The 11,184-nt window shown below is 46.0% G+C and overlaps 1 protein-coding gene across 5 annotated transcripts in view; it reads right to left on the bottom strand.

Moving 5' to 3' along the window:
- Window positions 1-642: 642 nt before the first annotated feature.
- The window catches only part of LOC132689603 (radial spoke head 10 homolog B), a 60,395-nt gene continuing 49,853 nt past the window's right edge, over window positions 643-11,184 (bottom strand). For 4 of the 5 annotated variants that reach the window (XM_078439993.2, XM_078439992.2, XM_078439995.2 and 1 more), the window contains 3 exons: window positions 3,032-3,091; window positions 1,720-1,918; window positions 643-915 (listed from right to left, as the gene is read on the bottom strand). In XM_078439993.2, the coding sequence (XP_078296119.1) occupies window positions 741-915; window positions 1,720-1,918; window positions 3,032-3,091 (434 nt within the window). In that variant the 3' untranslated portion in view covers window positions 643-740. The remainder of the gene's footprint in view (window positions 916-1,719; window positions 1,919-3,031; window positions 3,092-11,184) is intronic. The other variant, XM_078439994.2, reaches the window with a different exon arrangement.

Below are 11,184 nucleotides of genomic sequence, written 5' to 3'. Positions count from 1 at the left end.
TGGGAAGGGAACCTGCTCACACTGAGGAGGTATATTGGCACTGTCCCACCATCTCTGGCGATTTCGGTTCCCAGCCTCTTTGTTGTTTTCCCATTTCCCCAGCTTCATGTTGAACGATTGTTTCCTTCCCTCTGCTAGTTTGGAAGCCGTAGATTGTATTTTTATGCTTCGGGTGGTCACTCTTACATTTAACACAAATCATTAGTATAACAGTGTCTGAGACGTAAAGCTTCACTTAGTGCTGAGCGCACCTGTTCATCAGCTTTTCTGCCTTGGTGTTTCGTCTGCGGTGCTGGGGAAGGCACGGGGCCGGAGAAGAGGCTGCACATGAGGACAGGTAGGACTTGCACGTGGGTCACTTACAGGGGCAAAGTGGGGGGGGGGGGGGGGTCCGGGCTCGGCAGGGGGCCTGAAGAAATGTTTAAATTTGTACACTACCACCTGTCTTCCGATAGGTTTTATCAGATTCTAAATTTCATCACCGATACCGTACTTGGATTCAAAAAAAATACATTGAACGCATGCTCATTTAATACCCATGTGTGTATTTTCATTCAGCTCTGTTTTCAGGCATGTCCGTGATTTAACTGTGTAAAACCTGAATTGCAGTGGGCCCAGGCAGTTACTTTAAAAACACTAAAACGAGGTACAACACAATTTTATTAGGAAACGTGTTACAGAGCTTTAGTTCTAAGCTTTTACATCTCGTTCTTGGGGTTCGTTTACAAACCCAGTAACTGTTACTTTCTCTTCTTCTTGCTTGTGACGGGCTTGCTGGATTGGGACACCACGGTGTCCTCTTTAGGGGGGCTCGATGTGAAACTGGAGGACGGGGCGTCGACCGGCTCCTTGATCACAGCGATGTCCACCTCAGAGTCTTGTTTTTTGGTCTCCTCCTCTCTCAAGCTATTCAGCCTAGGGCAAGAAGCAAACCCAGGAAGGTAGCCTCATTTACTTTTTATTTTGCAATCTCAAAACCTGTTTTATGCTATATTTGGTGTAAAGTAGGCCACACCTAGATTTCAACAGTTTTTGCAAGCAAAACTGTAAACTCTCATCACTTTGCCTGAAATAGAAAGTGATGCCATACCCGGACAGTCCGGAATGACATTTTCACAAAGCCAGACAGACTTCTGAACCCCTTTCCTCTGTAGCAACTTAGCCGCTAGTAAGTGGCCTTTAAAAATCTTGGGTTCTTTACCAACAGGCTCAAGGCATGCTTTGCAAAGAGCAGGCTTCAGCACCCTGGACAGACATGACTGTACAGTTCTCGACCGTGGTTCTAGAAAGGTAGCCAAACAACAGGTAGGGGTTGCTCACCACGTGCCAGGCACTGTTCTTGACACTTTACAGCATCGGCTCACTAAATCCTCACCACAGCCCTATGGGGGTTCACGTCCACTTACAGATGGGGAAACTGAGGCATGGTGACGGGCCCTGCCCGGGGCCACCTACGTGTCAAGGGGTAGGGTTGGGATCTGAACCCGGCAGCCTAGCCCCGTGGGCCTCTGCGCTCCGTGGGAGCCTCGGGGCCCGGGCATCCTCACCCCCCAAGTGAGCCAATGGCCGCAAGCAGGACCCTTCCCTGCCGTCCCATGTTCTCGGTGCCAGGGGAAGAGCTGCCTCCCTCAGGAAGCCACACACGTGTAAAGACGGGAAGGCAAGGCAAGGGAGGCTCCTGCAGGAGGGGGGCTGAAGCGCTCTGGTAGGTCAGGTCACCTGGCTTCCAGCTCTTCGTTTTCCAGCCTCCGCCGATGGGCCGTGGCCGCGTCCTGTAGCCGGTCTTTGCTGACTTTCTCCTTGAGGGCTTCTACACGTTTGTGTGCGTGGAAAAGCATGTTCACAAAAAAGATATACATACTCGTGATCCAGATGGTGAGTTTTTCCTTTTGTTCGTCCTTAGATTTCTCTTTTCTCTCTGGAAGAAAGTTTAACTGAAATCAGCATGAAGGGCACCTGGGTGGCTCAGGCGGTTAAGCGGCCCACTCTTGGTTTGCGCTCAGGTTACGGTCTCACGGTTGTGGGATCGAGCTCTGAGTAAGGCTCTCTGCACTGAGCGGAGGCCGCTTAGGACTCTCTCTCTCCCTCTGCCCTTCCCCAACTCGTGCTCACTTTCTCAAAAAAACAAAAAACAAAAACTCAAAAAACAAAAATAGAAAAAATCGGCACGAATACAATTCCAGGTCTTCCACTTCCTACAAGGGCTAAGTGTCCTCATGGCCTGGACGATGGGGTGATGCTGTGCTCCCCACAACCTTGGAGGGAACCATAAAATTTTTACTGACAACCTGAAACAAGGCGGGGGGCAGTAGACCAGAGCTTTGATCGTCGACATTTTGAGTCTCCTGGTATTTTTCTGTAAATGGTGTAAGTATTTTGGTTTTCTAAAATTAAAACTATGGGAAAAAAAATTTTTTTTAATTAAAACTATGGAAAATTTGCATTCTCCATGTTTCACAGGGAAAAAAAAAACCCTCTGTTTTTGCATCCATTGTCTTTAAAGGCACTTTTCACTGAGAAAATAAAGGATTTTTAACTCCAAATTGAATAAGAACGTGGGTAAAATGACTGACTTCATAGGAGTTGCTTCCCATCCAGTGGGGCCAACAGATGTCTGCTTTCGAATGTGTTTCATAGTTGATTCTGGAAAGATCAGGTTTTGGGTAGTTTTACAATATCAGGAAACTCCAGGATCTCTCAGGACAGCAAGTATTTTTAGACTGTGTCTATAGCTTGGGTTTCTGTGCTGTGTGAGGGCGGGCAGGGGTGAGGCAGGTGGGGACAGGTATGACGGAAAGGTAGGGCCTGTCAGCAATTCACACTCCCGTCCCAAGAGCCACGTGGAGGGCACGGAGTGGGACGCTGACAGGAAGAGACTTTATACCACAGCCAGGTCTTACAAAGACCAAGGGAAGCCTTCATCTGCACTTCCCAAGTGAGTTCCTAGGTTCTCGAACATCCGCGTAACCCGCGGCGTGCCAAGGCGTGGGGGAGTGCTGGGTGTGGAGGTAACTGATGAAGAGCGACTCACTGTGATTGTTGAGCCGGGTCCAGACTCGGCACCACGTCAAGGGGCTTGCACGGCCTCTGACTTCAGCAGCAGAGCACAGCAGTTCAGAGCACGGACGAGACCAGACCAGTCAGAGTCAGGCTCGGCTCTGCCCCTTACTAGTTGTGCCCAAGCTCCCTCATCTGCAATAACAGAACCGTGGGGTACCCTCCTCACAGACGCGTTGGGACAAGTAAGCGCTCAGTGATAGGCTGTGGCTTTTCCACAGGCAAATAATTAGGGAATAAGAGGCCACACACTGGGAGAAAATACCTGCAAAACCTACCAGATGAAACAATGCCTTGTATCCAGGTGACAAAAATAGCTCCTATCTTTGGCCTCAGTGACACAATTCAATGAAAAAATTTAAAGACACCACTAAGTGTTGGAGGGGACATAGAGAAAGGTCCTCCTAGATTGCTGGTGGCATAGAGAACGGCACAGCCAATTTAGGAAAACAGCCTGGCTATTTATTTTAAATGTGTATTTATTTTAAGAGACAGCAAGCAGGGGAGGGATAGAGCGGGAGGGAGTCCCAAGCCGCCAGCACAGAGCCTGAGGCAGGGCTCTATCCCACAACAGTGACATTATGACCTGAGCAGAAATCAAGAGTTGGACGTGCAAGCGACAGAGCCACCCAGGCGCCCCAATTTATTGTAAACGTTAAGCATATACTTAGCATATGACACAATTCCACTGCTAGCTAGCTATCCAAGAAAAGTGAAAATATGTCCTCCGAGCCTTGTCCTTTTCACTCTTCACATTAGCCCAACTGTCCGTCAACTGGTAAACAGATAAAATGTGGTTTATTCAGACAATGAGACGCTACTCAGCTATACAAAGGAACAAAATAAACGTTACCACGTGAATGAATCCCAAAATAACTGTAAGTGAAAGAAGCCAGATGCAAAAGACCTATGCTGCCGTTCGTGTGGAACATCCAAGAACAAATGCGTGAAGAAAGCGAGGTCATTGGCGCCACCTCCCACACTCCACACACGCCACCCACATGCCAGTAGTGACAGTGAGCTGGGGAGCACTCACAGAACGTGGGCCAGGGAAAGTCCCCAAACCTGCGTGTTAGCACCGGCTTTGGAAAAGCAAAAGGGAGGCTGCCAGCACTGGGCCTGGTACATTGCAGGATCACGAGAACACAGGAGGCCTTATGAATTCTGCCACAAGAGCGACCAAGGAAGGTGGAGCAGGTGTGTCCTTAGGTGGTCTGACAAAGCCTCAACCCCTAGCAAGGCTGATGGAAAATACTCTTAGTAGACACTAGGGGGTGACTGATTCCTGAGATGCAAAGACAGAAACACAAGGCTTCAAGGAACACGGAACTATCTAGGAAACGTGACACCATCACGGGATCACGGTCTTCCAGTACCAGCCCCAGACTGACCTGAACGTTTACAATAGCCATTGGATGGACACTCTGGGAGCTACAAGCTCACACGGAAAGACAGTGCAGTGAAATCGGGAAAACCGCATACGAACAAAAGCAGTTTATGAAAAGGACATGGAAAATCACAACCAAACAAATCGTGGGGCTGCATGAAATGGAAGCACAGTAGAGCATCACCCACAGAGTGGATCACGCAGAAGAAAGAGCCTGTGGATTAAAAGGAACTTTTGAATTAGTAATGTCTAGGTTTCATCAACATGGCACCATTTAGGCTCTGGGAATTCAGAGATTATAACCAAGTCCCTGACCTTCCCGCTCCGCTGGTTTTCATGCACACCTCCCCCAACTCTTTCCCAAGGGATAAACAGGAATCTGTTACTTTCATTTTTTCTTACTAGATTTTCAGGTCTTGGGTTATACAGATTTTGTTAAATGAATTGAAAGGGTTTTTTATGCTTTGGAGTTTTAAAAATAAGAATATAAGAATAATTCTTATATTGGTACTTTCTTAAATTTTTTGATCATAAAATTCAATTTAAGAGAGTAATTTTTGGACAGTTTTTTTCCCCATGATCATTCAGGTTTTCTGTAATATCCTGAGTCTATTTTTGTTACTAACCTAGAAAATAACTCAAAATTTTCAAATTTATTAAATTTTTAAAAAATATTTTTAATTTTGAAGGAAAGAGGCAGAGCATGAGTGGGGGAGGAGCAGAGAGAGGAGACACAGAATCCGAAACAGGCTCCAGGCTCTGAGCTGTCAGCACAGAGCCCCACGTAGGGCTCGAACTCACGGACCATGAGATCGTGACCTGAGCCAAAGTCAGATGCTTAACCAAATGAGCCACCCAGGCGCCCCCAAATTTCTCAGATTTATTAGCTTAGAGATGTATAGGGCATACTTTTTCCTATACTTGAAAAAATCTTGTCTGTGGGTACTTTTTCCTTCTGAGACTTTATGTGTTCTCTCACTTTCACTCTGCATTAGGATCACAGACCTCTGTCTTCTCACTAAAACTGATCATTCCGAAAGCTGGTTCTTCATGTAATTTTAATATTTTTGTTATGTATAACTTATGAATTTTTTTGGTAATGCCTTCCTCCTGCTCTCCTTGCATTTTTTAAGGTTTATTTATTTTTGAGAGAGAGAGAGAAAGCATAGAGTGGGGAGGGGCAGAGAGATAGGAAGAGAAAGAGTCCCAAGCAGGCTTCATGCTGTCAGTGCCAAGTCTGTCGCAGGGCTCAGTCCCACCAACTGCGAGACCAGGACCTGAGCCGAAAACAAGAGTCGGTTGCTTAACTGAATGAGCCACCCAGGCACCTTGATGCTCTCATTTTTATTTATTTATTTATTTATTTTTTAATGTTTATTTTTGAGACAGAACATGAGTGGGGGAGGGGCAGAGAGAGAGGGAGAGAGAGGGAGACACAGAATCACAAGCAGGCTCCAGGCTCCGAGCCATCAGCACACAGCCCAGTATGGGGCTCGAACCCAAGAAATTCGAGATGGTGACCTGAGCGGAAGTTGGACACTCAACCAGCTGAGCCACCCAGGCACCCCCTGATGCTCTCCTGTATCTTATTACTCCTCCCTTCTACCCTTTTGGGCTGAATGTTTAGGTTTTCTTAATAGCGAAAACCTATTAATACTATACATTTTCTTGGGTTATAGTTTGACCATGTCTCTTAGGGAATGTTTACATTATTTCAATTTTCTAATTATTTTCAGAAATGTAATTTCATTTTTCTCTGAGAATTATTTTGAATAGGGGACCTCCTATTTAGTTGGGCTTTTTGTTGTTGTGTTTTTGCTTCTTTTTCATGTTAGAGAGAAAGAGAATCTTAAGCAGGCTCCACGCTCAGCACAGAACCCAACATTGGGCTCAATCCACAACCCTGGGTTCATGACCTGAGCCAAAATCCAGATGCTCAACCAACTGAGGCGCCCCACTTTGATTTTGCTTTTAATGTTGAAGGGGTTGTATGATACTTTACTTTTTTTTTTTTTTAACTACACACACTTGGCCCTTCTTTAATAGGAAGAGTACAGTAGCATTGGACTACCCCAGCAAAAGGAGAGAGGTTAAGTTGGAAGCCAGTGTGAACAGGGCCGAGTAATCACTTGGGAGTTGGATAAGAGGAGGCAGCAGATAGAATGCTAGAAGTATTTTACCAGGAAAAGAGAGAACATTAGGAGGAATGGCCAACTAATCTTTGACAAAGCAGGGAAGAATATCCAGTGGAAAAAAGACCACTCTCTTCAAGCAAATGGTTGGGAAAATTGGACAGCACCATACCTAAAAATCAAAAGGACAGAAGACCTAAACATAAGACAGGAAGCCATCAAAATAAAATGGGCAACAACCTCTTTGACCTCAAATGCAGCAACTTCTTACTTGATGGGTCTCCAGAGGCAAGGGAAACAAAAGCAAAAATGATCCATTGGGACCTCATCAAGATAAAAACCTTCTGCACAGCAGAGGAAACACTCAGCAAAAGTAAAAGGCAACCAACAAAATGGAAGAAGATATTTGCAAATGACATATCAGATAAAGGGTTAGTATCCAAAATCTATAAAGACTATATCAAACTAAACACCCCCCCCCAAAAAAAAAAACAAATCAGTGAATAAATGGGCAAAAGACATGAACAGACACTTTTCCAAAGAGGACATCCAGATGGCAAACAGACACATGAAAAGATGCTCAACATCACTCATCATCAGGGAAATACAAATCAAAACCACAATGAGAGGGATGCCTGGGTGTCTCAGTCGGTTAAGCATCCATCTTCAGCTCAGGTTATGATATCGGGGTCCGTGAGTTCAAGCCTGGCATCCAGCTCTGTGCTGACAGCTCAGAGCCTGGAGCCTGTTTCTGATTCTGTCTCTCTGCCCCTCCCCTGCTCACACTCTGTCTCTCTCTCTCTCAAAATAAATAAACATTAAAAAAACCAAAATACCACCCCACACCTGTCAGAATGACTTAAATTAACGACTCAGGCAACAACAGATGTTGGTGAGGATGTGGAGAAAGAGGATCTCTTTTGCACTGCTGGTGGGAATGCAAACTGGTGCAGCCACTCTGGAAAACAGTATGGATGTTCCTCAAAAAATTAAAAATAGAACTACCCTGTGACCCAGCAATTGCACTATCAGGTATTTGCCCAAAAGGATATGAAAATGCTGATTCAAAGAGGCACATATACCCCAATGTTTATAGCAGCGCTATTGACAATAGCCAAAGTATGGAAAGAACCCAAATGTCCATCGACTAACGAACGGATAAAGAAGATTTGGTATCTATGTACAATGGAATGTTACTCAGCGATCATAAAGAATGACATCTTGCCATCTACAACCACATGGATGGAACTAGAGGGTATTATGCTAAGCAAAATTAGAGAAAGACAAATATCATACGATTTCACTTGTGTGGAATTTAAGATAAAAAACAGATGAACATAAGGGAAGGGAAGCAAAATTAATATAAAAACAGGGAGACAAACCATAAGAGACTCTTATTAAATACAGAAAACAAACTGAGGGTTGCTGGTGAGGTGTTAGGTGGGGGAAAGGGCTAAAGGGGTGAGGGGCATTAAGGAGGACACTTGTTGGGCTGAGCACTGGGTGGTATATGTAATTGATGAATCACTAAATTCTATTCCTGAAATTATTATTACACTATGTTAACTTGGATTTAATTCTTTTAATGTAAAAAATATATAAGGAATATGAGGCACCAATTCAGAGTTTCATTGTTTTTAACTTGAGCATCTTTAAAAACCATCTCACACTATACACAAAAATAAAATGGATTAAAGACTTAACCAGAAAACTCCTAGAAGAAAACATGTGCAGTATTTTCTCTGACATCAGCCCTAGCAGCATTTTTCTAGACGTGTCTCCTCAGGCAAGAGAAATGGAAGCAAAAATAGGCTGAGACTATGCCAAAATATAAAGCCTTTGCACTGTGAAGGAAACCACCAACAAGACAAAAAGGCAATCTGCAAAATGGGGGAAGATGTTTGGAAATGATATATCTGATAAGGGACTAATATCCAAAATATATAAACAACACCAGAAACAAATAATCCTATTGAGAAACAGGCAGAGGACCTGCATACACATTTTTCCAAAGACATTATACAGATGGCCAACAGACAAATGAAAAGATGACAGGAGCCTAGGTGGGTCAGTCGGTTAAGTGTCCGACCGGCTCAGGTCATGATCTCACGGTTAGTGGGTTCGAACCCCGCGTCGGGCTCTGTGCCGACAGCTCAGAGCCTGGACCCTGCTTTGGATTCTGTGTCTCTCTCTCGCTCTCCTCCTCCCCAACTCACGCTCTGTCTCTCTCTCTCTCTCTCTCAAAAATAAACATTAAAAAAAATTTAAATAAAAAAAAAGAAAGAAAAGATGAACATCACTGATCATCCAAAATGGAAATCAAACCACAGGGAGATATCACCTACGCTTGTCAGAATGGCTAAAGTCAAAAACACAAACAAGTGTTGTCAGGGATGTGGAGGAAAAGGAGCCCTTGTACCCTGGTGATGGGAATGCCAACTGGTGCAGCCACTCTGGAGAATAGGATGGAGGTCTCTCAAAACATTGAAATTACCATATGATCCAGGAGTTCCGCTACTGGGTATGTATCCAAAGAAAATGAAAACACTACTTTGAAAAAACATACACACTATGTTTATCGCAGCAGTATTTACAATAGCCAACATAGGAAAGCAACCCAAATGTCCATCCATAGGTGAATGCATAAAGCTGTGTTCGTATAAATGTTTATACACAAGTATGTATGTATATACACATATTTATACACATATATACATGCAGTGGAATATTACTCGGCCGTAAAAAAATGAGATCTTGCCATTTACAACAACGTGGATGACTGTGAGGGTAGACTGTTAAGCAAAATCAGAGAGACAAATACAATTTGATTTTACTCACATGTGGAATTTAAGAAACAAATGAGTAAGGAAAAAAGAGACAAACTCTTGAATACAAAGAATTGGTCGTTGCCAGAAAGGCAAGTGGGCGGATGGGTGAAAGTTTAAAAAGTGGGTTCAAGGGTACACTCATCCTCATGAGCACAGAGTAATGTATACGATTATTGAATCATATTGTACACCTGAAGCTAATACTGTGGTAATTATACTTCAGTTTAAGAAAAAGTGCATGAGACTCGCGCGAGAGAACTCAACCGAGAAGGATGTAGTCAGCAGCATCAGGCTCGAGATGTGGACGTGCAGGGCCCATGTGGAGGAACCACCGTCCCGGCAGACTGATGCAACTTGGTAAGATCCTGCTTTTAAAAGGCCACTCCAGGGCTGCCTGGGAGGCTCAGGTCATGATCTCACTGTTCTCGAGTTCGAGCCCCCATCGGGCTCTGTGCTGACAGCTCAGAGCCTGGAGCTGCTTCGGATTCTGTGTCTCCCTCTCTCTCCGCCCCTCCTCCGCTCGCTCGTTCTCTCTCAAATAAACATTTAAAAATAAATAAAAGTCAACTCCAAGAGAAGTGACGTCACCCAGATGGTGACATAGGTCATTCCCCGACTTCACTCCCCTTCCAAAAGAAGAACCACCAACTATTCATGGACAAGACTCTGCTGAGAGAACCCTCAAATACAGGGGTGAAGCTGAAGCACCCCTGCACCACAAAGAGCAAAACAGCCCTGGAAGGGTAAGAGGGATGGCTACATGTCGACCACACTCCACCCCCAGCCCCCCGCCCTGAAGGCTGGCACAGCGTCAAACTGAGAGGCCTCCCCTGAGCCTGTGCTTCCTCCAGTGGGAAAAGAGAGTCCAGGGTAGGCATCCAACTCCCCCAACACTGTGGGTCATTTCTTGGGGACCCCTGCTCCAGTCTCACCCCATGGAATTGCTAGGGAATCGGGGCGGCAGGGGGCGGGGGCGGGAGGATTTGATTGTGACAGAAGGATGAGGGGCTTGAAACAGCACTGAGATCTTGGCAGACAGTCCCTACCCACACACCCGAGTGGTCGTCCCCAGACAGCGTCTTTGCCCCCCTGCAGAACCAAGTCGACGGTGAAGTCTGACGGGGAAACTCCGTGGGGTACAGGTCAGCCTGATTCATGTTCTCAAATGAAGAGCTGCGCCAGCCCTGGAGCCTGGTCGGCCCCCGGCCCAGGCAGGGGAGCGGAGTCAGAGCCTCCCTTGCAGCAACCGCCCCCATCTGACCAGGAAGGCAAGGACACCTGCCTTCCTGCTGGCACAGGCCAGCAACACTCAAGCAGAAAGTACGGCAGGCAGAGCCACGTACGGAGGGTTCCACCGCTCTGCCTGAGCAGAGGAGCTGATCACAGCCCCACCCAGGGCCCGAGTAAAGCTCCCAGCCCTGCGCAGCCAGAAAGCCTGGCCAGAACACCTGGAAAGCCGCGTAGCCCAGCCACACTTGAGCAGACTCTGAGCAGGGCAGGGAGTCTGCAGAGCTAATCCAGGGAACGTGGGAGCACGGGTTGGCTTGAGCCAAGATCACGAGAGAATAGCCTTGCCCGCCTTGGGGCAGTTTTCCCTCTCCACTCAACCGAGGAAACTAATTGATAACACTGCTTCCTCCCACCCCCACTCCACCTCATTGCTGGACCCAGTCTTTAGCCCATCCAGCAGATCTGCAATTGAACAGACAGCACAGCCTAGGACTTTCCATGTCTACAGAGAAAAACGAGTAACCTGCCTGGCCAGGGAATTCACTGTACG

The sequence above is a fragment of the Panthera onca genome, chromosome E3 (assembly GCF_046562875.1).
Source record: "Panthera onca isolate mPanOnc1 chromosome E3, mPanOnc1 haplotype 2, whole genome shotgun sequence".
In the NCBI taxonomy this organism is placed as follows: domain Eukaryota; kingdom Metazoa; phylum Chordata; class Mammalia; order Carnivora; family Felidae; genus Panthera; species Panthera onca.
The sequence above is the reverse complement of the archived record's forward strand: the minus strand, read 5'-3'. Positions and strand labels throughout refer to the sequence as shown.